The sequence below is a fragment of the Anastrepha obliqua genome, chromosome 2, assembly GCF_027943255.1.
Source record: "Anastrepha obliqua isolate idAnaObli1 chromosome 2, idAnaObli1_1.0, whole genome shotgun sequence".
Classification (NCBI taxonomy): domain Eukaryota; kingdom Metazoa; phylum Arthropoda; class Insecta; order Diptera; family Tephritidae; genus Anastrepha; species Anastrepha obliqua.
The window spans coordinates 630,433-658,420 of NC_072893.1; the positions used below are offsets into that span (position 1 = coordinate 630,433).

The window sequence follows — 27,988 nt, forward strand, 5'->3', positions numbered from 1 at the left end:
ATCTATTTGGCATTGAGTTTACTAACTTCTCTGTATCCTCAGTTGTAATCTTCGCCCATTCTGCCCGCCTTCGCAAAGCCCCCGTACTTGTTATTGCACGCTGTGGAATTATTGTTTTTTAACAGATCCCACAGTTGTTCAATAGGATGGAGATCCAGTGACTATGGGGGTGTTTTGATCTGTTTTTGAAAATTGTACGAGAGCCAAACCTTAACGATCTCGGATGTGTGTTTTGGGTCGTTATCTTAATGGAAGCAAATCGTTTTTGATTTTCGGCACTCTGTTTCAAATTCTTTTTTAAACTGTTCAAATACCCGCATTTATCCTTTGTTGATTCAATAAATTCTATCTGACCCACACTATAACGGCAATACCGTCGTATTTGACTTTACCAATCTCCAACTTTCCCCCACTAAATCCACGGCGACCCTCTTTACCACCTGGACAAAGGAGGTCAAACTGTCCCTTAAGGTAAAAGTCGACGACACACCAATTCCGACGGTAAACAACCCAAAAATTTTGGGTGTAACCTTTAACAGCTTGCTCTCCTTCTCAGCGCAATACTTACCGTTATGTAAACGATAAAGTAAGGAGTCTTGTTATTTTCTTTGGTTTTGTAACTTAAGAATGTATTGAAAGAATAAGTAAATAAAATATGTTTTCAACTGTACATTTATATTGTGCTTTTAATAAATTTAAAAATATTTGTAAGGTGCACGCAAACTTTATGGCCTATGTATTGCAAGTCGATTACAATAACCTTAGAGTACATAGATCTGAGAAAGGGACTATTGCGTCGTACAAAAACAAACATTGCAAAAGACTTAGAAGTAGCATAATTATTTAGCGTGGCAAAACTAAATTTTTAATCAAGACATGCCGCAGGTCTTTAATCTCATTTACCACATCTAAATATATAGACGAAATCGTCCCTTTAGTATTTAAATAGCCTATAAATTTTTTGATGTTTTGAGAAAATGAATTTCAAACTTTTTGTCGAAAGTAGCTCTCACTCAAATCTCGTTATGTCTGAAAATATTTATTATTTTCTGACTGACGTTTTGACCCACTTTGTGGAACTAGAATTTGACAAAATTTTGACCACATATAAAATCGACGATGGAGAATCCAAAAATTCAATAAAAAAATAATAGCCTATGAGCACATAGGCTATTGTTATACTAAGGGGACGAAATACGATGTGAGATACGGATTTGATTATGAAGTTTAGGAAAAGTTGTTTGATGATATTTCTTAAATTAAGAGGTAATGGATTTTTTTATGCACCATAGGTACAACTTTTTAAGCTCATATACATTTCTAATGACCATATCAGATGGCAACGAAGTGGCATTGTGTTAATTTTTTTCGTATGTTACTAACCCATTCTTCGTTTTTTCATAAACACACCTCAGCCCATCAACTGATTCTGTAAAATTCGCGCAGAGCTCAACAACAGCCTGTTAAAGGGCTCACCTTTCACATCTTTTCACCATAGGTATACATAGCCGTGCAGCCAGGATGTATGGGTGTAGTATATTTAAGGTTTTAAGCCTTTCATACATCTACAGAATGGAAGTTTCAAAAATTTTTTAAATTTAATTCTAGCACAATAGAATGTAAACTAACAGTGAGATATGTAAAGGTAGTAAGTCTAATTACAGCTTCTTATAATTACATTAAGGACTTGAAGACAAATGTTCAGAGAAGTAAGCCTCCTAGATTGATAAAAAAAGACATTTAGATCGCAATCACATCCAATTTACAGAATTGAAATAATTGCGAACCTTTTTGTAATTACTCGTATTCATAGGAGTCTTAATAGATTCTGGAATGGAATTCCAGAGCCTCGCAGCATTAATGAAGGATAGCCTTGATGAGGACAATTAAGAGTATTTGAGGGCAATCAGAGTTTCATGTGAATTAGATCTAATCAGTCATAATTTATTGTAAAGTTATTTGGGAGTTTAAAATTCAATAAATATAGTATTACAATTTCTATAATTTTATTTTTCCACAAAGAAATTCAGTCACATCGTCGTCACGCGTAACATTATTAAAAGCAACATCAATTGTGTGAGATGCAATAGAGTCAAGCTTGCTATATATAGGGTTATTCAATAGGTGCGCTTCAACTTTTTTCCGATAGGGAGGGCGAACGACGCAATATTTTTTATTTTTCGCTTGTCATTTGTAAACTTCATTAGTATACATTTCATCATGGAACGCTACACACTTGAGCAACGATTGCAAATCGTGCACATTTTTTATGAAAATAATCGTTCTGTTGCTGCTACTTTAAGAGCATTACGGCCATTTTACGGTCCATTTAACAAGCCGTCCCGTTTTGGGGTTATGTGAAGTCATTGGTCTACAGTAACAAGCCGGCGACGATTTGTGAGCTCAGAGCCAATATTGAACGCGAAATTGCTGGAATTTCGGCCGATTTATGCAAAAGAATGGTCGAAAATTGGGTTCAACGATTGGACTTCGTAAAAACGTGCACGCGGTGGTCATGCAAAAGAAATCGAATTTCATACTTAAATGAATATGTTCAAACTCGATAATAAAAAAAAAAATTAGTTAAAAAAGTCAAACCGTTTGTGTTTTATTCAAAAAAGTTCAAAAGTTAAGCGCTCTTACTGAAAAACCCTATACAAGCTCAGAGTATGCGATGTGTGGTGCAATGAAATTCTTAAACGTAAACAGTATAGACGTAACTTGCAACTTTATGCACAGGGTCAGAACCGCTCAACACAGAATTAACAGCAAAGTATACATTTTGTATCTTGTCATGAAACATCAGGACGCCATTACCAACAAACAATTTTGGAATATCTTCTACATGTGCTAAACCGTTACTTGTGGACAATACATGTGACTTGGACGCATTCAGGCTAAGACAATTATGGAGCGCCCATTGTGAAATTGCGTTTAATGAAAATAATTTCAAAACAAAAATCCCAACAAGACCAATTCTACTGGGCACATACAATTGAATATCATCAGCATAATCATGGGCATTGGCATACTGGCACACATAGAATATATCATTCATAAATATACTAAACCAAAGTGGACGAAGGACAGAACCTTGTAAAACTAGACAAAAAAATACATTTATTTACTGAAACCTGCAAATAAAAAACTATAATTTGATTTCGATTCGTCGCTTCTTTTCAGCAACTTTTTCTAAAATTCTTTCTAGCGTGGGAGCTTAAAGATACGAGTAAAGCTGTGCTGTCCCAGTCAACCGCTCTTATGGTATTGGACTTCTTAAATATTCAATTAAATCCATTTGTTTTTGTGTCATGTTTGCCGTAAAAAAACAATTTTTTTTGCCAACGATTTAATTTTGTTCTAAGAAGAGTGGTTGCTAAAAAATTCGATTCTCTCTATGGTAGTAGGTGGTATGATCTACTTTAACTCAATAATAATTTTAGTTGTAAGGATAGTAAAAAATGTATATGTATTCGGCAATGTGTGTTTTCGTCACAGTTCAATGGTTTTGAAAAAAATGTTTGCCCTTTTCTCGGACTTCATAATTAATTTTTCTTCTTCTTTATTGGTGCAGTAACCGCCTAAGCGATCTTGGCCAATCTCAACAAGTTCCTCTCCCCTTGGTGCTTCCAATATAGTGAAGCCCTCTACTTCCGTTGCCACCCTCAAGCATCGTACCGAATATTTCGAAGCCGTCATAGCCACTGAATTTTAATTCTTAGCAATATATCAGGTTTGCGCACATCGTTCCATAACCATCGATATTCGCTGCCATCAATACGCATTCTAAGCTCCGTCACATCAGATGATGAGAGCGTGATGAGAAAGTTGAGGTACGATTTTTCTTCGTTGAGGGAATACTTTAATACTCAATTGCCTGCTTAATCCAAAGTAGTACGGTTGACAAAGTAGATTCTCTGTTAAAATTTTTACATTTAGCATGATATATATACATATAGCACGATATTATTCGTCAAGTCTTGAGGTGTTATCGGAAAAAAATACTTGAAAGATAAGGAGTAAATCTTTATGTTTTAATAAACTATCTTCTAAATTCCGAGTAAATGAACCGAAAACCACTCTCCTTTGAGGCGAGCACATGGATATGTATAAATTTATAATATTATTAAGTGTATATTTTCGTAATAGCTTATATCTATTGTTTATAAAAATCTTTATGCATGGAACAATCTTTTACAAACCGAACATCTTTCCGGCCAACATAATTTTGATTTAAACCTCCGGTTCTATTAGAGCTAGACACCTTTTTCATTTTAAAGTCAAAAGAGTGAGTTAAAAAAAAAAAATTGCTATAAACAAAATAAATGTTCAAATCGAACTAACGAACGAATTGTACTAAACCCCTGTACAACCGTCGTATTCTTAGCCTAATTTTTAATGAGAAATGTATTCTTAATAAATAATAGAACATTTTTAATATTAATTTATTTAGAATCAAAATTTTTTTGCATTAGTAGCGTTTCATCCAATAAAAAGGAAATTATTATTTCGATGTGAAAACTAATAATTAATAATAATTAGTCTAAATCTAAACTTGGCTGGTTTGTAAAAGAGGGCCCCCCATTAATTTACATAAATATGTTACTAAGAAAAATGTCTAATCATTTTGTATAACATAATTATTTTAGTTTCCATATTATAGGTGAAACTATTTTCGGATCTGAATTTGTGTTATGCGCGATCTAAAGGAATGCTTAATGGATCTCTTGCGAACGAGAGGAATTTCAGTGGGGGAGCAATTTACGCAGAGCACTGATAGGAACTCCTCAAAAAGCCATTATAATTTCAAAACCATCCGAGGGCTTAGTACTGAGCTTGATTCTAGCAACTCTGATATTATTTCGGGACCCATAATCCATTTTAACGAAAATCTTTCAATGGCAAGAAGATTTAATATGCGTAATTTTGCATCGTGCCGCTACACATCGTGTCCCTCTAGTAGAACTAGTCTGGAAAGCAGTTTAAGAAACGATGAAAGGAATTTATCATCTGGAGATGATTCGTTGCCAAGAAAAAATTTTCACTGTAGTCGAAATTGTATATGCCAAGCAGCAGTGGAAGGAAGTACAAGTGACGACGGGACACAGCTCGATTCATTCTGCACTCTTTGTACTTCTTCGTTTAGTTATACAAATTGTTGCGGATACAGTAGTAATGCATGTTCTGACTCTAACTCGGAGTGTATTTTGGGCTCAAACAGCAGCAGCAGAAAACGTTTAAAACAGTCAAAAAGGTAAATGATAACATTGTGAGGCCAAAACTGTACACTTTTATTAAGGTCTTATACAACTTTGCAAATTTCAATCATTCTTCATTCGACACGCTATTCAATTTATTTTCAAAATATCGCTTTGAAAAGATATGAAATATCGAATAACATCGTAAAAATGTGTAAAAGTGAAAAGAAGTAAAAAACATCGGAAAATCGCAAATGCTTTTAACAGCTGCTTTCATCGAATAAAAATTAGCGAGTTGTTCATATTTTTATTTTTATTTCTTTATTGTATTTGTATTTACTTCATCGATACATTAAGACATGAAGTCTTCTCATTGCACAAGCATTGACAAATTTAAATATGATACAACCTTTTGAAACTTAACTTAATTGCAAACTATAAAAACCAAAAACGTAAGGTAAAGAAAATTAAAGGTGGAGAATATCTAAACGAAAAACAGCATTGGAAAATAGAAGAAAGAAATGGAAAAAAAATTTGTTACTGCGCTCGGTAACTAATTCCATGTTCTGGCAGCACTAACAAAGAACAATATAGAGGTCGTTAAACTTTTATATTTAGAAGCAAAAATGTTATGGGTGCGAGATGAATGCATAAAAATTAGTTTTCGAAGAAGATACGGAGGTTGATGTAATCTGATTATCTTATATAGGAAGAGCAGGTTATTAACCTACCCAAGCTTTATTCGGAATTCGTGCTCATTTTACGCGCTTCAGTGTTGACTCTTTTACTTTTAGTTTTCTGTATACTTGAATAAAAATGTGTTTGTTTGCGTAATATTGTAAGTGTTGTGCTCTGTGTGAGAAAGCGGGAGAAGAGAAACTTTGGAACAAAATCTTTTTCTCCAATAAAATATTCAAACAATATTATAAAGCGACAAAAATATCTAAAAAAATTGAAAAAGCTATTAAGATTTAAGATTTTATTATTGTTATTATTATTATTTTTATTTTAATCATTAGAAGGGCGCCATTGGCGAAAAATGGAGCTCTTGCCTAGGGCAAGTTATTGGCTCTATAATACCATACAGCGTAAAGCTAAATGTGATACGCAGGCAAAATTGCACTTTGTTCGGCGAAATCAGACTAATCAGATTTCGGGCACTGCAGGATTCTCCAGAGTGAGTTCATCTCCATAATAACTGACCAATGCACACCCTCGCTGAGTCCAAGAGGGGCCTTCTCCATTTACATCCTTTCAAGGGAGGGTAGGCGGTGTGCAGTGGGATCCTTCTGGCAACACTTCTGCTCGGAGAAGTTTTAAGGCTAATAAAGTCGCTGCCTTTGAATAGTATGGGAGTTCTTTCGGGCATTATCCGTTAGACACCCATGCCTCGAGACTTGGCATTACTTCCAGTCCCTTTCGCAGTTGCTGTTTGTTGTTTTGCAGCTGTTCTGTTCTCGCGGGGCTAAAACTAGGTCATCTTGCCTTTTTTCCAATGTCTACGAATATGCAGGTTTAGATATTACTAACCCTATGAATTTCATGCGGTTAACTTGACCGTAATTAGGCATCGTGCAATATTCTTTCAATTTTGATCAATTTACACATTATGTTCACTTCAAAATAAAGCATGTCCACCTATTCACTATATACATATGTACAGGTATGAATGCATCAAACATCATTTTCACTAGTAAGTGAATTTTCAACACGTTTAGTTATTCTTTAGTGGTTACAGGAATTAATTAGTTTTTACTTATTCTGCGATGCTAAATGTTAATGCTGAACTGTGTATGTGCTGAACTTACTTTTATGTATGTATGTATCTGTAATGACATTTACAATCAATAACGAATAAAAAAAGAGAGAACGAATAAAAGTCGATGCACGAGAAGTCATGACCAAAACAAACTTTTCCTCTCTGTTTTCACAATTTCTTCGATTAAAGTGCAAATATAGTCGGTTATGGTAGCTTCAACAAATTTTAATTGTTATATGCACTTTTGCTCGAGTTGTGCAAGCACATATTTACATCCATGTATGAATATATATGTACATAAATATAAGTATTTCAAAGTGCTATGCGTAGACATTTATTTTAATAATAAATATGTGTATACTTTTTTTTTTTTAAATAAGTTATAAAATTTTAATTTTGTTACAAAATTAAAATTTTATACTAAATAGGGGCGCTAGCTACCAAGGCTTTCTGCTTAAAAGTCCCATACAAAGCGCAGTAATTCAATTTTATAATTTTGGTTAAATTTAAATCTACATTCTAAGTTCTGAAAAATAGCCCACTTTGCGCGATTCAGGAATTAAATACGTAGAAAAGAAATGTGATGATAATCAAGAAAAATTTTCTGTTTTATTGTATATGGCAAGACTTAATTCCTTAATTTTTAAAATATGTGGTCACAGTTTGTTATATTTACAGGTTTTTAGTAATTGCATAAGAATGGTCCATTTTAGTATAGGCGATAACAGAGGAAACAATAGCCGATGTAATCATAAGGAAAAGAAGAAATGCGTTATGGAGAACCAAAAACTAAAATGGCTAATGTAACGAAAATTAAGTTAAGCATTTATACTTCAACCTAATAAATACGTCTTTTGAGACCAAAACAAATAGGTCCAAAAATCTTATACCACCACCCAATAAATGTAGTTATTTTTAATTTTCATAATGCTACTGAAGTTCATCAGTTGGCTAATGATAACCATGCAAATTTAGAGGCCGTGTTGCTTGTTTTTTCAAATACATATACATGTATAAATTATATACAATACATATGTATATTGGGCCACAAATTATTTATGTGTTTTGAATTTTTTGAATTAAATTTTTTCACCTCGGACACATTCTAGAAATGTACGCAAAATTTTAAGTCTTAGCGCCCACCTGTTTGCGCGCTATAGAAAGTTACTTAAGAGCAAATTTGCTCGAAACAGTATTAAATTGAATGAATATTTAACTGAACGCTTGCTGAAAACTATTTCATTAACACATTTATATCTCTTGTAATAATTATTGGAAAAATTGTATATTTAAAAAGTCTTCCTGGATTCTAGAACCAATATTGTCCACCAACACTGCTGCTGCTAAGCCTATAAACATGCGAAATTGCTCTCAGAAAAGGTTGGCTTCGATTGGGTTAAATAAAATTTAAACAGATAAAGTTTGTTATAAAACTTAGTAGGTTTTTAGTGGCTTTTTTAATATCTTATAGCTACATACACAATACATAATGTAAGAGTATTTCATTATTGGGAGGGGTAATAATCAGCGACACACCTGGAAGTTGCATTAATATTTTTGTTTAAACAAATCTCTCATAATGAGAATTAAAAAAAACGCAACTCTGTAGAGCATCAACCAAAATTTTCTATATGCTGAACATTCCTACGTGCACATGTATAAGCTTATGCATGCACTTGTGCACATATACATACTTTCATACAAACATGAGAGTCTATGAAAACCAAAACACATGAAATCTTCGGTTAGTGTGGCAGCTCATCTTTGCCTGCCGTCTTCCACTGCCACATCAGTTTCAGTAATCGGTAGCCACCGTTCATGTCTCTTTCTTTACAATAACTGAGGTACAAAGCTCCTCACTCAATCGCCAGTCGACTATTGAAAGGTGCACACGCCACCTGTTTCTTTGTGAAAGTCATAATCAAATTTCAATGAGTTGCGATGTGCAAGATTCAGTCAAAATATAGCGAAATTCAAACGAGGAATTTACCAACGCATGTTTTTTAAAGTTCATTGATAGAACATTTAACTCGAAATTCAGCTCTCAGCTTGTTGCAAGCGGAGCTTATTCTTCTTTTGAAACGATTTGAGTTTTGATTTTTAATTATTATGAACCATTTCGTAAGACATATTGTGAAGTGCTCAACATAAAAACCGTTTGACACCTACTGTATATGTAACATCTACATACAGTTAATTTTTGTTTATGTGCATATGTATGTAAGTTGTTACCCTAATTTAATGTTTGAATCGTAATTATTATTTAAAAGTTTTACTTGTAATTGCTAAATCAATGTTAAAGTACTAATTCTACATACCATCAAATTCAATGTGAGTTTTGCGAAAGAATAGGTTCCGTTTTGTTAAGAATCCACACATGCGCATGTAGATGACGATACGTACATACATATGTAAGTACGAATGCCCCTACATACATACTCCATAAATATGTGCAAAGTTGATACCAAGAAAGAAAACTTGAAAGATTCCAACAGCTTTTACAACAAATCAAAGTAAAAGTGAAATTATGTACCAACGTCATAAAAGTGCCTTCAAAGACTGATGCACCAAATACAAGTCAACTTGCAACACAACAAACGTGGAGTTCATCGCTACAAATGCATACATGCGTATATACATACATGTGGGCTGGTGCATATACATAATTGCAAACTGTCGTGATCGTCTAAGCAATTTACCTCTAAAAGTGCGAATCTGTTTTCAATGTGAAATTTACAATGAAACGTAAAATCTCTGTGGCGGATTTCAAAATTATGTCACAAAATAAGATTAAATATCTAAGTGCTAATTGTTGAAATATCTGTGTATTATATAATACTTATACAATGTGGAGAATTTTTTAGGAAGCACTAGAGTATCGCTGCCGGTTTTTGAAAATATAATGAAAACTAAAAATATGGAATATGCAACTTATCTACATTTTCGTTATCGATTTGCAAATCTTTTAACCAAAGCCTAAACAGGCCTTTTCAAATGCTGCCTGTTTGTCTGGGCTAATCTGCGAAGTGGCTGAGCCGATTTTTACATAACTTTCACTAACAGGTAGAGGTCATATATTAGCTTTCTTATCCAGCCATTAGATGGCGCTGATGTCGAATGCTTGTTTTATCGCCTACCCGTACGCATTGTTGTTGTTGTTGCAGCAGTTCATCATATGCATTCCTCTTGCTTGGCTTCCATTATGCAATATTTGTGAAATCATCCGTCATTTTGTGTCATTTCTCTCTGGCGCCAATAAGAAATGGTGAAAGAAGTTGTGATTACGTGGCAAATATTAAAAAAATTTAAATCAATGAATGAAATGTTTGTGAATTTTTGTTTCAATGCTTGTTTTGACCCACTAGATGGGACTACAGTCGAGATATTTCTATAAATCGTGTATTAGTCCAATTTGAGATTCATGCAATTAAGTAAGAAAGAATACTTATGCAAAATATGAGCCTTCTGGAGCGCTGAGTTTGGGATATTTCAAAAAATGATGTTAACGATCAGACATATATACGTATTTTAGTTAAAAAAAATACGCTAAGTGAGTAATTAAGCTGCAGTAAAAAAGCATCCATATTTTTAGTTTTTTATATAACTATTTTTTAACTATTAACTATTATAACATCTTAAATTCTTAGACGTATTTTTTGAGTGAATACATTTAATTTTGTATATGATTTCAAGCTTTCTTTTCTGAATATCGAGTTGCACAGCTAGCATTTCATTGTTGTAAAATAGAAGAAAGAAAATGATTTAACAAAGAGTGAATATTTTTGAAACATTATGGAAATAAGAGAATATATTAAACAGACGTATTTTAATAATAGGTGTAGTTGACTTAGATGGACCACGGAACCTATTTATGAGATAACTAGATAGATGGCACCTATAACAATTGAACGCAGAACTAGGTCTCTCATCAATCTAGACAGGGTCTCTACTACTTTTCCTTTGCCACTGCCTCGCTCTTCGCTGTCTAAACTTTTACTTCTTTGGATGTCTAACAAACATGGAACAGGCAGCCATCCACAGTATATTTTATCGTGTAGTCGTGTAGAGTCGGTTCAATCATTCAGTATTGTTCATTCGTAACTCTTTGCACAAAGCTTCTTCCTGATCACTATTAACAACTCTTCTAAATTACAAATAAAAATCTGCAAATAAAAAGGGTCGCAAATATTGTACTGAAATTAATTATCTGCAATTTGACTTTTGAATAGTAACATTCTAAAATGGTGTATGGACTTACTGCATATTTAAAAAAGAACGGAGCTACAATGAAGAACACTAGATAAGTATCATAAACAAATAAATAATTCTGACACGACTGTAATGTCATTTAATTCCACTATCTCGCAGTAAATATTGCATAAAGTCTCTGTAAATCGCAAAAAAGTGGTTAAAAATAGAATTATACTCGTGAACTTAACATTCTTGTTGTACTTTCGAGATGTACAAGCTGTGATGAAGGCTTATCATAGAAGCAGTAGAGCAGCTGATTCGACTTTTTTTATAGTATATTATTACATGTTCTGTTTTTTGTTTTACTTTACTGCTGATATCTTGTTGGTATGCTTTGGTTGAGATTATTTGTATTATATGACAAATGCTATGTGTCACATACATAAATTAACGTACACATATTTATTTATACGAAATGCAAGTTAACAAAGGGCAAGTCTCTATACCACAACATTACCACCTTTGATGTTTTCAATGGGACTGGATGCTTGAGAAATTGTATGTTTTGCTTTATTGAATGGTAAATTTTTGTCATTTACTGTTAACCTACACATTTCTGTGTACATATGTATATGTTACCCTCGAGCTCAATCCATTTGTAGAAGAGCACTTTTACTTTTCTTTTGTTTCGTCTTATGTTGATACCACACGTCGCATAGTTAATGCCCAACCACACGATAATGGCGCTGTTATGTATATCAAATAATAGAATTAAATATACCGTAAATTCCAATGATTTTGAACATTCAGAGCTTATACGAATATTGTTGGAAGCAATATCTGCAAATAAGCACTTCGACGACTCCAGCCTCGATAAAATCGAAAATATAATATTAATAAATTTCCAAGGCGAACTAATATAATATATGGCGGTACAGTAGAAGAAAAACTGAAATGTACTTGTATTTCGTTTCGCGGTATTACAAAGGGATGAATTATTTTTTGTAGAGTATAGTAAATAATATAACAACAAACCAAGTGCCTTTGCATACATCACATTTAATTGAATTCCTGTGGATTCAACATAAATCAATCCGTATTGACGGATTATCCTACAATTTATGGTATGGTGTGCATCGCAATGTTGGAGGAAGTCACTATTTTATTCCGCCTCCGAACAGCAAATACGGTTTTTCATCTCAGATATGTACTCGAAGGCTTGCCATTATCCGCTCGGGTAACCGCTCGTAAAAAATACTTTTTCTTTATGTCTACAGTGAGCATTGGACCTGGAACTAAATGTAACAGTTGCTGAAAGCGAAGGCCAAGACTTGTAAGCATATAGTCGAGGGGTCGAGGGAATATAAAACATGCTGTTACAACAGGGTGCAAAGGGTGAAAGGTGTTAAGGTAGAGCGTTTAAGGGGATATGTGAATAGGTGGTTTCTGTCGTGCGGAACAGATTGAGTAAGTCGGGATCGATTCTAGATAGGTAGGAGTTTAACCTGCTATTGTGTCCAGAACGCAATTGTGCAAGGACATCGTAGGTCTCACGGCGGGTTTTGGGGGGTCCGAGTTTAAAAATGTGGTAGGAGAATCTTGATGAATGACGTATACAGGCTGCGCCAGCTTTTATGCCGGTATGTAAACGCTGAATAACTTTTTCATTTACCAACCGATCGACTTCAAAATACATGTTTTCGATACGTCAATTCAGTACAGTTTTAACCATGGATCGCTTTACACCGAAATACGCGCTGTAATAGTGACGCTATACATTGAAAATAGTCGATCTATTGTTCTAACTCAACACGCATATCGCAAAAAGTATCGGGGCACATTTTAACCTCTCTGGCAACGTGAATAAACAAAATTGCCGCATTTGAGGAACTGAGAGTCCACACGTGATCCATGAAATGCCATTGCATAACTGAAAAGTAACTGTTTGGCCGGCATTTGCGCCAAAACCATCATTGGGTCATATTTTTACCGAGAAAACGAAACGGTCGATGGGAACCGATATAGATGGATGTTGGCTCATTATGTCTGCCCACAAATGCGTGAGAAAGGTTTAGACGCCATACCACACTGCGAATGCAGCAATTGAATTTCTGCAAAGAAAATTCCCAGGACGTCTAGTGTCAAAAAGAGGCGACATCGACTGGCCCCCCAGATCACCTAACTTAACCCCCCCAGACATCTTTTTGTGGGGCTATCTGAAAAGTAAGGTTTACGCCAACAAGCCGCAGATTATTGACAAGGTGATGAAAAACGCAGAAAAAAGATGCAGTTTGTGATTGCTAATAAAGGTGGCTACTTGATTGATATTGTATTCAAAAAATAGTTAAAATAAATTGTAAATAACCAAATCAAATAAAAATACCTCACGTATACAAATCAGTTGTTTTCTTTCAAAGTTATTCAATGTTTTCATACCGATATAAAAGATGGCGCACCCTGTATAGCCTGCCTATAAATCGTTAGGTATAGTGGGTATTATGTTTAGTCCTGGATCTCGTCAGATAGGTCGAAGAGATGTCCCATGAGGAAGCTCAGTCTCGAGCAAAGGCCTGCAGGAGTGATTCCTAGGATATTGCTTTTGGACTTAAGTGGCAATTACGGTTGTATGCGCCGAGAAGGATAGAAAACTATCAAAGGTGACACCAAGTAACTTGGGATTGTTAACAGATTTACAGAATACCAAGGACGCGCCCAGCTTGTCCCGCTATTTCGCTCTCAGTGAACTTGACATAATCCTTCTGTGTGCGACGTCACACGTGCGCAATATTATTCTTTTTGCATTCGATCGCGCAAATGCACCAGTGTGGCGTCACACTTCTCTGATGGCCACACTCTTATATCCTATCATTCTTGACGGCCGCTGTGTTGTATCAGTCCAAAAATTGTTTTTTGTAATTTAATTGAAATTTTTGGTGAGTAGGTATACAACTTTATTTTATAGTATATGGTAAAATAATTACTTATGGGTGCAGATAGGCGAGCAATAATTTGGAAAAATTAATATTTGCGAGCATTACACGAACAAATTGAGCATGCCCGTATAGACTCGGGGAAAATTCCAACAAAATGGTGCGGAAGTGCTAGTTGGATTCTGTGTGAATCACCACTTGAAAATTTATCAGCATTTTTATATTGTAAATATTAAGCTTTCTAATTAATTGAATTAAAAGTATTTCTTGTGGAATTGAGTTTCTCCTTTAATAAAAACAAAGATTTAGTTAAAGCCAAAGTTCGATGTTATTGTAATATAAAAATTGAAAAAGTAATTAGTAGTAAAAATAATTTAAACTTAAAAAAATATTTTAAAAAGACGTCTTGGCAAACTGTAAATTCATATCTGAAAATGTAGCCCATCAAATGGCCAGTATTATTTGTGTCTTGTTATAGTTATTGTTATATAAAAAATATAACTAATTTACAAATGAATATATCAATTATTTCAATATACGATACATAGCAAAACATTGGAATCAATCATGAATTCTTTAAGTAGTCCTCCTCAAAAACTGAAATTCATTATTTAATTATTTTGAACTATGCGACAATGAGGAAAATTAAAAAAAAAAATAATTTCTATTGAATAAAATATGAGGCCTCAAAATATCATATTTCGTACATATTTTAGCGCGACTGTAGTATTTTTTTATCAAATACTTTCCACAAATTGATGTATGCAAATGTGGGAGAAATATTTCGTTGTCTCAGCAAAGACTCTGCTCAGCTAAAACTCAAGAGTGGTTTATGAAAGTCTAATGAACTTTTAATGTAAAGCTCTCTGCCGTTACTACTTCTGCTAAGAAAAAACCGTCATTGCTTGTAAACAACAAGTATGCGTAAATGTTCTTTATGCCAGCGTAAATAATATTTTCACAAACAACATGTTACAATAACAAAACTCAATTTGAGCAACTCGGTACATTGCGACTTGCGATCCATTGTGTAGAAATAAGTAGCTTATTGACTTCAGAATGTAACATAATATTAGACCTTTCAGTCGCGGTTTAGCGCCAAAGATTTAAAGTAACAATTTATTATTATGAATAAATCAAATTCCAACTGGCCATACCTATACATTCAAATAAGGAGAGTCGAGAATTTGACTCAAATAAAGCATAGTGAAGTATTCCGTCTGTTCCTCATTATAAATGTAATATTACAAATGTGAAAAAAGCATTTAAACGAGCGCTTCGTGTATACGTTCTGAACTTGGTAATTAGCAGAACAAGTGTATTTTCAGTTTAACATAAATAATTCCGGTTTCAATGACATTTCCGTTGCTATCCATTTCACTACAATAACAGAAAGCGCAGGTCGGATTTCATACATACATATCTAATTGAATTAAGCTGTGAAAAAAGTCTAACTTTGACAAGTTGTATTGCTTGCCCTACTGCAGACATCTCTCTGAAAGCTACTGAAACAGTTGCCCAGTGGATATGGGGCACTCAATAGATTTTGTTTATAGGGCTCTGGAAAGAAAGAATTTTAATATTTTAAAGGAAATATAACAAAGAGCTGATAATTATTTTATTTCCCTGCGATTAGTGAGATTAATGTTTCATACTTACAGGCATGATATTGGCTCGGTGTTCGGCAAGACTGACAACAGCAACATAGGCAACGTTGTCAATTTATCAGTTCAGGGCGGCAGCCAAATGCATTCGCACCAGTTAGACTCCTATGACTCCACGGGAAGCATTTCTTCCATGGAAAGGCCTAATGGAGGCGCATTGGCTCTGCATTACGCGGCGGCACGTGGCTGCTTAGACTGTGTGCAATTGCTTGTGGGAGCATCAACAGATATTTGGTGAGTGCATTTTTGTTTTCATCTGAACGTAATATACTTATAAATGACACGCAAAGCATTATCGTAATTATTACTAAAGTCACTGTCAATTATGGTGAAAGCTATTGGACCAACACTAACAAATTATAAATTACCGCAAAATGTCGGTCGACGACAAAGCAAATTAATTACTTATGTTCCAATGAGAGTAACAATATGTCGGAAGCAGTAAATGCTAAATTGCTTGTTAATTGTCACTGAATAACATTTCTCTATTTACTTATTTAAATTTATGCAAAAACTACAATTCATGTCTAATTAATAGTAATAAACATTGATATTCATTTGCAATTTTGCTATTTGTGTGGGTAATTGGTGTCGATGAGTATCTAATGCATCCAGGATTTAGAAACTACAAATTCTCTTTTATGCTTGCAACAAAACACAAAAACAGCACAGAATACGTATTGTACACACATTCATACGCACACACAATATAAAAGCTGGTTCTCGTTACGACGGGAATCAAATGCCAAGTGTACTGATTGAAATTACATTAAAAATCATTAGTATGTGGCCGCCGTAGCCGAATGGGTTGGTGCGCGAATCTCGGTGAAAACACCAAAATTAAGAAAAACATTTTTCTAATAGCGGTCGCCCCTCGGCAGGCAATGGCAAACCTCCGAGTGTATTTCTGCCATGAAAAAGCTCCTCACAAAAATATCGGAGTCGGCTTGAAACTGTATGTCCCTCCATTTGTGGAACAACATCAAGGCGCACACCATAAATACGAGGAGGAGCTCGGCCAAACACCCAAAAAGAGTGTACGCGCCAATTATATATATAAGTATATGCGGGATAAGGTGGACTCTCACTTTCGCATTCCTTTCATTTGAATGTGTGTCGAATAACGGTATGACGATATCTTTAAACTTCTACTTTTAAAATAAAAGTAATTAAGCTTATTAGCTGTCGATTAATAACCGAAATTACACCAATAATGATTACATCGACGAGGTACGTCCGTCTGCTTTCTATTTTCTCCCTAACGATTTTTAAATTTTTTTAGACCAGCAGTTTTGTTGGCGTCGTTAAGTCAGGGACTTCTTAAACAATCAATAAAATTAAGATGTATTGCAATATTTCCCAAAATCCGCCATCTGAAGAATCCTGATCTAAATATAAAATATAATAAAAAGAAAAGCTCCCATATGATACTTTTAGTTTTTTAAATCATGGATTTTTTCCGGAATCATGGATTAGTACTACACTACTACATATATATAAAAAAGAATAAAACAGGCTGTTTGGAGGCGTTAACGAAACTCTTTCCTTATTTATGTATTCGTCATATTCCGTCAGTCAAATGTCTGCTACGGCCCAGAGAAATCAAATTTTCACTGGGTCTGCTGCATACCTATATCTGGCAGTGAACGTGGCACCGCCCATTTTTTCAAACGTTTGCTTGCGTCACGTTTTCTTGCTTCTTAAGAAATATTGATTTTTGCACACGGACGGACGAATAAATATAGCTAAATCTATTATTCTTTCATTCTGAGCCCATTGGTTTAGGTATGTCTACATCTATCTCGATTGCTTTTTGCTGTTACATTCAACACTCTTTTGAACAAAATTTTAATACCCTTAGGCACAAGTACGCAGGTATAACAGTCGACTTTTTTTAAAAGTGGTTCGACTTGCATGTAGGTATATAAAATTTCAGACTACTAACAATAAAATTGAGAGACTACTTGGAGATCAAACGCTAAAATTTCAATGAATTTTTAAAAATTGAAAACCAATTGGGTCTGTTCCTCATCTAGTCAGATTTATAAGTTTTATTTGATGTAGTAAGAAGAATAGGAAATCCTTTTTTTCATTCAAGTATCTTGGCATTTTATTCAGCTTTCCAATTGCCGCGTATGTCGATATTTAGCAGTTCACCGCAACAAAGCTTGGATAGCTGCCATGTCATAACAGAAATTTTATTTTAACTTCAAGAAACGGCTAAAGTCCAATGATGTGAACAGTTTAAATAAACCGACGGAATTGTCTTAAATAAATATTTTGAACTTCATCACGGAGAGGGCCGCTATAGTATTTGAATAGCAAGCCAAATATAATTAAGCCGGCATTACTACCAGAGGTTATTTCTCTGTATTATAAAATAATAATATTAGTATAATATTTATTTTATTGATAGTAATAACTAACTTCCATGCAAGTATTTTTTGGACATTTTGTGAGCAAACTTAATAAAATATCTTTACGAATTAACAAATATTCTTCAAAATGGTATCCAGTGGCTAGCACAGTAAAATGCATATATGGTATTTACATATACATACATAGGTAAATATGCATTTTAGGCACCTCTTCGTTCTTTTTAAAATTTAAGTAACGAAACAATATTTGAAATATTGGAAAAGTATTCTTCAAACGATCTAACTTCCCATAATATCTGTTGATCAGGAATGTAACCGACCATTATTTATGTATAACTGTTTTAAGGTCGTTCGACAATTTCTCAATAAAGCATATCTCCAGATCAATATGAAGAAATTAATTTATTGAGCTTTTAGTTAAATTATACTTTGTACCTGAAAGATGGCCAATGTAAAATCATTTCCATATAAATAAGAATATTTGAAACTTGTGTTCATATAAACTTTTTCGTTTTATTGTTTCTCAAATTATTAGAAAAAATTCAAGTTAAACATTTACCGCATATTTTAATGCTAGTTCAAGAAATATACATAAAAGTTTTAAACTTCTGCTCATTTAATATATTTTATAGTGCGCGCAACACAAATAGGTGGAGGAGCTCAGCCAAGCACCCAATAAAAGGTGTCAACGCCAATTATATACATAACATATATATTATATAATTACTAATATATAACGAAAGCTTCTGCTTAACTCAAGTTCTTGTACAGTGAATACGTAAAAAGGATCTCTGAGCATTTTGCTCACATAGATCTTCTCTCATGAAAAGCTAATTTATCTAACTATATCTTAACTCTTTTAAATTTTAATACCGATCTAGATTTTTCAAGGTAAAGTTAAGTTTGAAACACCATCTCGCCGATAATCGTAACATGACCTAAACAATCTTTGATATACTATAGGCATACATACATACATACTTATCAAATGAAAATAAATTTTGTACTCGTATATGTAAAAAAGTTAATGAATACAGCGTCATAAAAGCAGAAAGCACTGCTACCACTCACTATCAAAAGTGACTAAAGCAATAATCAACATTGTCGATGGATCATCAATGAAAAATAGGAAAATTAGGCGATCTCGGAGATCTTCTGTTTCACTTAACATATTCAGTTATAACAGCTCGAGTGAGAAAAAAGCTCGTTTAATAGATTGAAACTCTACTTTTATAATGTACTCGTGTACGATGTTGCCTCTCTGTCTTTGGCATTCTCATTCGATTGCATTGGCCTGTATCAAATACAAGTAGAGTTGTGACTGCAATAGGAAAGGTGCACAGCACTCTGACCGTTGTTGTGTTGCTTTTGGTGCACCAACGAGCAACGGGTTTCTTGAGTGTTTGTCTGAATGGCCGCTTAAATTTTAGTATTCGTATTCAGTATCTTGAAGTAAGCGGTAGTTCGTTTGGACTCAGTGGTCACGCTTTATGTTTGTTTGATGATAGTAGAAAGGCAGTCGGCCGTGGCCAGTTTTCGCGTGTAGCAGAAACAGTTTTAGTTATTCTGATTTTTCGCATTTTCAACCGTACGGTCCGCATTGCAAACTTGAATAAATATTTTTTTGTTCGGCTATTCGATTCATGCACGTATTTTTTAAATGCATTAATATAAGAGGCAGTTATATATACAATCTTTTTTCTTCAACCACCGTTGGTGAATGTAGTTGGTGGTTTACTAGTTGTGTTGCAGTGTGCGCGGTGGAAGTGATCGTCGATGGGCGCATGCGCATGCTCACTATTGTGGGACGCTTTCCATCTCCCAAAGCTAAAAGATTACGGCCAATTGAAATGTATGAGCCCATGGTTGCTATTATTTTAAAAATCAACGAATCGAATCGAGATTTAATTATCTATTTATGTTGAAAACAATGAAATACGTATAGCAATACGCGAAAAAATCGGATCGTGTTTTGCAATAAAAAGCTCATTAAAATGAAAAGGTAAAAGCTAAATCTTAATCGCGTCATTAAGAGTGAATGAAGTTTATATATTTTCTCAAACTACTTATATATTCCCATAAATAATCGCATAACTGGCCCTTAAAAAAAATTTAATATAAATAGGAGATTCTTATAATTTATGTAAAGTAAATTAAATACAGAAAATGTATAAATACGCACTACATAAGATCACTCAATCATTTATGCTAATTTTGTTTAATGAATATCACAGCAATGTGGTATAAACAACTAGAGAGGTTCAAAATCACACAACGGCACTTACTTACATATGTTAGGAAAAAATCTTTACCATGGAATCGCACAATGAAACTTTCCAGCTGGGTATCATAAATATACAAGCCTGTGCATATGTATATGCGCGTGTTTATATATGTAGCAATGAAAGCTGATTCGTTTTGTTTCAAGTTGATGCAAGAACAAAATCTAGTGCAAAAACATATCGAAAGAGTTACACGAAGCGCACGATTTAGGAAAATGGAAGATATACACACTTACTTATGCATTTTCATTTCTCCATATAGAAGCGCACTAGACGGTGTAGCATCCATATACCAACTTGCTATTAAAACTGAGCCGAAGCAATCAATCGCCTGCCTATGAAACCTGGTTGAGCTGCTTTACTTAATTCGGATCCGTTTTAATGGCATTCATTGTGGAAAATTCGAGCAGTAATGTTTCGTCTTCCATTCTCTTAGGCTACATTAGCATATATACATTCACATACTCGTAAATAACTAAACGGTTCATTTGTAAGAAGTGTGTTTAATCAAGATTATTATTTGACGAATACCTGAACATATTTATTTTAAACCGAAGTGTCTAAAATGTAAATGTACCTACAAAAAGTTGTGCAAAGTTAAGAGTTTATCGATTTTTTATAATACAATCAAATAGTGCACTGTTGTGAAAGCTGTCAAAGAAAAAACTCTGAAAAGTGAAAACGCTAAAAACTCAATTAATATAATAGTGTTGGAAATAAAAAAAACTATACTTAATTAAATAGTCGACCGAGACGTTTTTGAGACAAAATTAAAACTCTTTAACCGCACAATTAATAGATTTGTATAATTATGTAAAAATGCCGAAATTTTTTATAAATGAAAGCGTGCGAAGTTAATTGATTTGAAAGGCCGTATCTCATATGTATTAAGAGGCTCCACTTATATTTCAAAATTTTTCTTCACCGTTCAGTTTCTTTATTGCTTAAACTGGGCCACACTCTCTTTCTTATACAATTTAAATATTACGAGTATTTGTTCTGTAGAACTGAAATATCCTTATCATTTAACACATCGCACCTTTTCATCTTTTCTCTCCTTACCATCTGTTTGCAATGCTATAACACCGATGCAGTTACTTCTCTACAATCAGTGCTAGAAAGGGCATTTTTGGTAGGATGACCACCAGCTTAACCTCCTATCGTCGTAGCAAAGTTAAAAGTAAATCCAACAACGATATTTCCTCTGTAGTAGCGGAGGTGAATGGTGTTAGTGGTGAGCTACATAACTCACCACAACATGTTTCTAATGATGATCTCTCAGATTTAGCCGAAATGATGAGCGTAAATGTGGAAAAAGAGAAAAATCTGGCCAGTGATGATGTAGCTGTTGTACGAAAAGAACACAATAACCGACGCAGTATTGTAAGGTAAGAAACAATTATCCGAAATACATCTTTAAAAATCAGTATTCACATCACAAATCGATAGTAGTACTGGCGGCTATGGCCTTGGCAAGTTTAGTGCGGATTCCTCGCTCTGATTGGTGGTGCTGACCTTTCATATTGTTCTATGCATTCAAAACAATCTGCTTAAAAATTATTTCAAATAGTTTTTGATTATGAAAAATTACTCGGCAGTTCTCGTTACGATTCTAAGTTGATGTGATCAAGTTGCTGTCTTGAGTCTTTTGTTTACTAATTTCCAACAGAATAGTGCACGTAATTTAAAATAGAGTTATTCACATTATCGAGACCATTAAAATTGTTTAAACATTATTTCGAACAATACCAACACAGAGGAATTTATAATGCTTATGCACCATTCCAGAATATATTACGGTTTATATCTAAAGTCTGAAAGTCCTTAAAACATTATTATTTAAGCGTGGAACCGTTTAAGGAACTTGGTTATGGTCAGCTGAAAATATGCTTTTACATATATTTTAAATTACACGAATATCACATCAATTGAAAAGAAAAATGGGTTCCTTGTAAAAAGTTTGCGGAAAGTTTACAAAATTGCGAATTTGTAATATATATTGTAAATTTTTGTAGTTTTTGATAAACTCACCAGAAAAACGAAATGTGCAAGCAGCTCCATGAGTCTTTTCAACCAATTGACAGTGATTTTTATTTGCGATGTCGTTTCGAAGAAATGTATTCGTTCAAGGAACCAAATAATTTTTTTATAAATACATCTGCATATACATTTCATTCAATAAGAAAGCCACTCTTATACGTTTATTAATGCAGTCTTTTATTTAAAATTTTCATTACTAATTCAGTATCTTCCAATATTACAAAAGCATAAAGGAAACAGAAACATTTTCATTCATTCGCTTGCTTGAAGGAATGTAAAAATCCTATTAGCACTTTTTCCTGCTCCATTTCTAAATCTTTATATATATGTATTTTATTATATATTATTCTTTTAGTATACTAAATAACTCGGATGGTTATGAAACCCATATCAAAGAGAAGCTCACATATGGTAAATGATATTAGATGAACGGCAATTAATGCAGATTTGGTTCATATTCAGCTTGTGAGTACTTATATATTAGTTGTAGGAGAAGGAGTATTTTTCGCAGAGAACGAACTTACTAGGAGCTACTCTGGTGGAGCTATGTTGAAGACTCGTGCGCATGGTCAGAAAACTGTTTACATTTGATTGTTTTTGAAATGAGAAGATCCATATTTTCCATATTTTTCCTTTCAAATTTCTCTATTAGACCGTCCTATAAGGATATGGATGTTATTGTGTGTGTACGTGCGTTTTGAAATAAACATTGGTAATGAATTTTATATATCCAGAACATAGAAAAACGGAATGTAATTAGGACCAAATAATGTGCATAAGCACTGAAAGCGTATTTAGGAAATTTTTTGCAGAAGTAAATCTAGTTTGCACTGGGTCACCGGAACTCAAAACTCTTTGCCAATAATAGACCAATAGGTTTTGGTAAAAATTAGTCAATCAGAAAATACCTAAGCAAAGATCTAAACAAAATACACATTTTCATTCATATATAAATACATATATTTATAAGTTTTGATCAACTGAACATATTTCCCAAAATCGTATTTACGATTCGATGAGCCTCGTCTTCGAAATGTTTATTTATTTTAGATGAGAAAAATGTATTTGTAAGATGACCTATTTATGATTCATGTGTTACATGAAGATAAATATTTCACTCTAAGTTGGAGTGTTGGTTTCACAAAAATCGCATTTAGCTTACGATTATAACAACGGGCAACGGTATTAGAGATCTCCGTTACACAATTTTTATGCATTAAAATCGATTTATGGAATATTATATTGGGACGATTTTCATTACATAAAATAAACTTCCGATTGTATGATATATGTAAACTAGGTTTCAAATTGAGTCCGAAAGTAAGAGGAAGTCGTACTATACGCTTGAAAGACAAAGTGGAGAAAGAGTTGGTGTTTCAAACAAACCGCGAAGGAAATCGACCAAAATCGTTTAAGCAACTTTTCTGCAAAAATGAAGAAGAATAAAATAAGAATTCTTGAATTCAAGCGTGAAATATGTATACAAATCTATACTATAAAGGTGAATGTCTGTACGTTATCCGCGCATCACTACGAAACGACAACACCAAATGACGTAAAAATTTTTATACATTCATATTTTCACCCAATGAAGGTTATAGGCATGTTTTTATGATGGAACTCCCTTCCCACAACCCCAGGCCGCGCCACCACTCTCATTCATCACTAATAATCGAATATTTGCTTAAATTTAATCTAAAAAATATTAGTTTTTCCTATTTCCCACTATTTATAGCACACTCTAGACTTCATAATCCACATAAGCTGTTCAACTCTGACCCAAATGCAAAGTTCAAAAACGGTTTGAGATAGAAAATTAATACAAATAATTTTGCTTGATATTTTTCTGATTGGTTGTTTTGATTTTATTAAACGAGGCATAGCAACGGATGCCAGGTATTGTAATATTATGGTTATTAATAAAAAATTGTTTTCTATGAAAATACTGTTTGTAATTCTTTTATATACATATCCTAAATCCCTCTCAACTACTCCTACGCGAGCGGGGCCGCGGGTTAAAGCTAGTAATTAACAAAATACGTTTGAATATAGGTTGTAGTGCCTTAAATGTGATTCAAGTTTGGTCATATTTCATACGAACACTAAAATTGGGTTAAGTATTAAGAGCTTCGCAATCGTATCTTCGTTATGTCCTGCACGCTTTATGTCAAATCCATTAATCGTATTTTGCGAATATTGTGAATTCTAAATACACAGAGCAATTCGATGGCAATTTTATGCATTTACACTGATTTTTAATCTTATTTTAAGGGGTTTCTGGACAATTTTAATAGAAAGAGAGTCCTAACACGATTTTTTCTGAAATAATTGCTTATGCACGTATTCTAAGAGAATGATAAATTCGCATTTATATAGACTTAGAAATATTCTTTAGATTTTATGGTTGAAGAACTTATATACTTTTTTGTTTGACTACTACCTGAATCCGATGTAGCGCAAATACACAAATGGATAATGATGTCACACCAGTCTACTTAGCAGCGCAAGAAGGGCACTTGGAAGTACTGAAATTTTTAGTGCTTGAAGCAGGCGGCTCACTCTACGTTCGCGCACGCGACGGTATGGCACCGATACATGCCGCTTCACAAATGGGGTGTCTGGATTGCCTCAAGTGGATGGTAAGTTAACGATTTTGACAATAAGTTTAAGAAGCACCGCATAGGGAGATAATTAAAGGTTAAAGCATACATATGATTGTCTATATCTATTTATATATTATTACTGTTACTTCAAACACTGAACGAGCAATTTGCATTACTTTATAATAAAATATTGGCCAAGCTCATTTTCACAAGGTCCTGTTCAGACCAGTTTCGTACCATCAAGAAAATTGTTTAATTGATTCAAAAGGTAATGATTGCTTGGTGCAAAATTTGGACTGTATGGGTGGAACCTAGTATTTGATGGAACAGAACCCTCTTTCTATTCGCCTGTTCTGGACGCTTCTGGTCGATCGCCTCTTCATATCTGGTCAGTTGTTTACAAAGGGCCGAATTAGGTGTTATTGTCTCTAATCCCACCAAACACATTGAAAAATAAAAAAATATTGTTTGGATTTTTAAATGTAAAAATGTCAGAAAAGTGTAGTTATATCGAATAAATATAATACTTATATATTTTTTTTTTTAAGAATAAATACTTTTTTTTTCTTTGTAAGAAAGGGAATGTTTGCTTTTGAAAGCACTTTAAGGTTTATAAATATATATATATATACATATATATGTATTATATGTTAAAGTCGGGCTTAAAATATTACTATTATATTGTTCGAATTACTCAAATTAGAGTTTTTATTACATATGGTTTTGAGCTCACTTTAAGAAGCTCGAGTAATTTATCTTAAATGAACATTACGTGCTCATATTTACTTACATATATTTATGTAGGTACAAGATCAAGGAGTTGATCCGAATCTGCGAGATGGGGATGGTGCCACACCGTTGCATTTTGCTGCCTCGCGAGGCCATCTTTCTGTTGTTCGTTGGTTGCTTAATCATGGTGCAAAGCTTTCATTGGACAAATATGGCAAATCACCTATTAACGACGCTGCAGAAAATCAGCAAGTAGAGGTAGGATATTCTCCGTTCATATTGCGTTTAATCAAATAATACAAACTCCTATTTTGAAATGTTCGCATTTCTTTTCTTTTTGTCTTTATGTCTTTCGAATTGGCTAAATAAAGTGTCTTAACGTGTTGGTGCAACATGGCAGTTCTATTGAGTATAATTGTCGCGACAAGAACCCCCTGCAACGACATAAAACTTGTTCCTCATCCAGCAAGCAACTACTGGAGACGCAAAATTGCAGTTTCAATGGCAGCGACAGTGTTAACTGTATCAGCAATTGCTCACACGGCAGCTGCAATTCTAATAGCAGTAAACAGACCAGTCGCAGCAATACCATCAAATCCAAGTCATCGTCGACTTTAAGCTCAGATATTGAGCCATTTTACCTGCATCCACCATCCAGTGTTATGGCTCACAAGCGCGTTGACGCTATTTATGCACATTCACAACAGTCACGGTCGTCTTCTGAAAAATTGTACAATGGACAAATGGTGCCGAATGATGGCTTGTATATTAATCCAATGCGTAACAACTTCTTTTCCCCTCCTTCCCCCAATGGCAGCGTGTCTGGAGAATCATTCTTTCTTCACGATCCCCAGGAATTAATTTATAATCGGGTGCGAGAGTTGTTTGATTCAGATTGTAGTAGCATTAGACATTCGAAACCAAAACTAAATCGACACAAATCTCAAACTCAAAATAAGAATAACAAATCAAATTCCATAAACAATGCAATGACTGTACAAGCAGATGTGCACTCGAGCTCAAGTGGTGCTGGAAGTGGATCGGAAGAATCCATTTCCGTTTCAGTTCAATCAAGTATGAATTCTTCCAAGGCGAACAATCTCCGGAGTCACAGCTTCAATGTTCACAATAAATGCAACAATCAAATTGGCAGCCGCGATCAAAACACCAGCACCAGTACCAGCGTAAAGATGAGCATCAATAATAATACAAAGACGAATGAAAACGGTATATCCGGGCTCAACTATAATAAAAATAATATCTGTAGCAACAACAGTAGCATAAAGAAAGGAATTCAAAATCAAACTCCAAACCAATCAAACAACAATTATTTGAACAATGAAAAAATGCGGCATGAAAGTTCGCATGATCATGATTACGAGGATATATATATGGTTCGTGAAGAAGCTCGAAGAAACCAACACAAATACGGATCTGGACGGTCACGGTCCCGTGACAGTGGGTCACATTCGCGCTCAGCTAGCACTTCCTCAACTCGCAGTACAGATATCGTACTACAATACAGCAACCATGTAAGCCCCTCATACTCATACTTAATTTTCTAGAAGTGTCAATTAGAGTGCAGAGAGCATTATTTATGCAGGAGTGGTTGACGAGCTTTCATTCCGTTTGGCACAATGAACTGATCCGACTCGCATACATATTGTATGGAAAATAATGAAGTCTTTTTTTCATCCTCACAGATGTACATATTTAGGTGCACATAAATATTTGTATTTTATTTAGAATTTAAATGAAACAAGGCCTGACCAGATTCATCTGCCAAACGGTGGGCTAAAAAATGTATGCCTTAACTAATAAAACTGCGGCAATCTCCAATTCAATTCAACTTTCATTTCCATGAAAATGTATTTTATCGCAATTGATACATATGGACATATGTAGATGCATAATAACTTTGATTCTTAAGAAAATTATTATATTGAAATATAATTACATTCATAGGTCGTCTTTAAGCCTAACGCATATACGTATATACATATGTACAATAAATCAGGCAATTTGCAGATAGTGCATATTTCGCAATTATTACTTTGTTCGTTCAAAAATTTTGAACAATCGGGCAGGTTCTGTAACTCACTTTCGAGTGAATTTCATAGACTTTTTTGGCAAATGTGTTGCGAACTTTAAGTCTTCAATATAAATGTCTGTCGGAGAGCATTTTCGTGTGACTTGCATGAAATTTTGAAAATT

The 27,988-nt window shown here is 34.0% G+C and overlaps 2 protein-coding genes across 11 annotated transcripts in view; one reads left to right on the forward strand and one right to left on the reverse strand.

The window, feature by feature from the left end:
* The window catches only part of LOC129239099 (dual specificity protein kinase splA), a 76,345-nt gene that overhangs the window by 41,468 nt on the left and 6,889 nt on the right, over positions 1-27,988 (forward strand). For 2 of the 10 annotated variants that reach the window (XM_054874392.1, XM_054874396.1), the window contains exons 2-8: positions 3,575-3,833; positions 4,664-5,254; positions 15,740-15,976; positions 21,497-21,790; positions 24,898-25,081; positions 25,850-26,032; positions 26,146-27,306. In XM_054874392.1, the coding sequence (XP_054730367.1) occupies positions 4,695-5,254; positions 15,740-15,976; positions 21,497-21,790; positions 24,898-25,081; positions 25,850-26,032; positions 26,146-27,306 (2,619 nt within the window). In that variant the 5' untranslated portion in view covers positions 3,575-3,833; positions 4,664-4,694. Of the gene's footprint in view, positions 1-3,574; positions 3,834-4,649; positions 5,255-9,092; positions 9,178-15,739; positions 15,977-20,011; positions 20,123-21,496; positions 21,791-24,897; positions 25,082-25,849; positions 26,033-26,145; positions 27,307-27,988 lie in introns of those variants that run through there. The other 8 variants (XM_054874398.1, XM_054874401.1, XM_054874397.1 and 5 more) reach the window with 7 other exon arrangements.
* Positions 1-27,988, reverse strand: part of LOC129239101 (3'-5' RNA helicase YTHDC2) — a 44,214-nt gene that overhangs the window by 8,915 nt on the left and 7,311 nt on the right. The window lies entirely within an intron of this gene.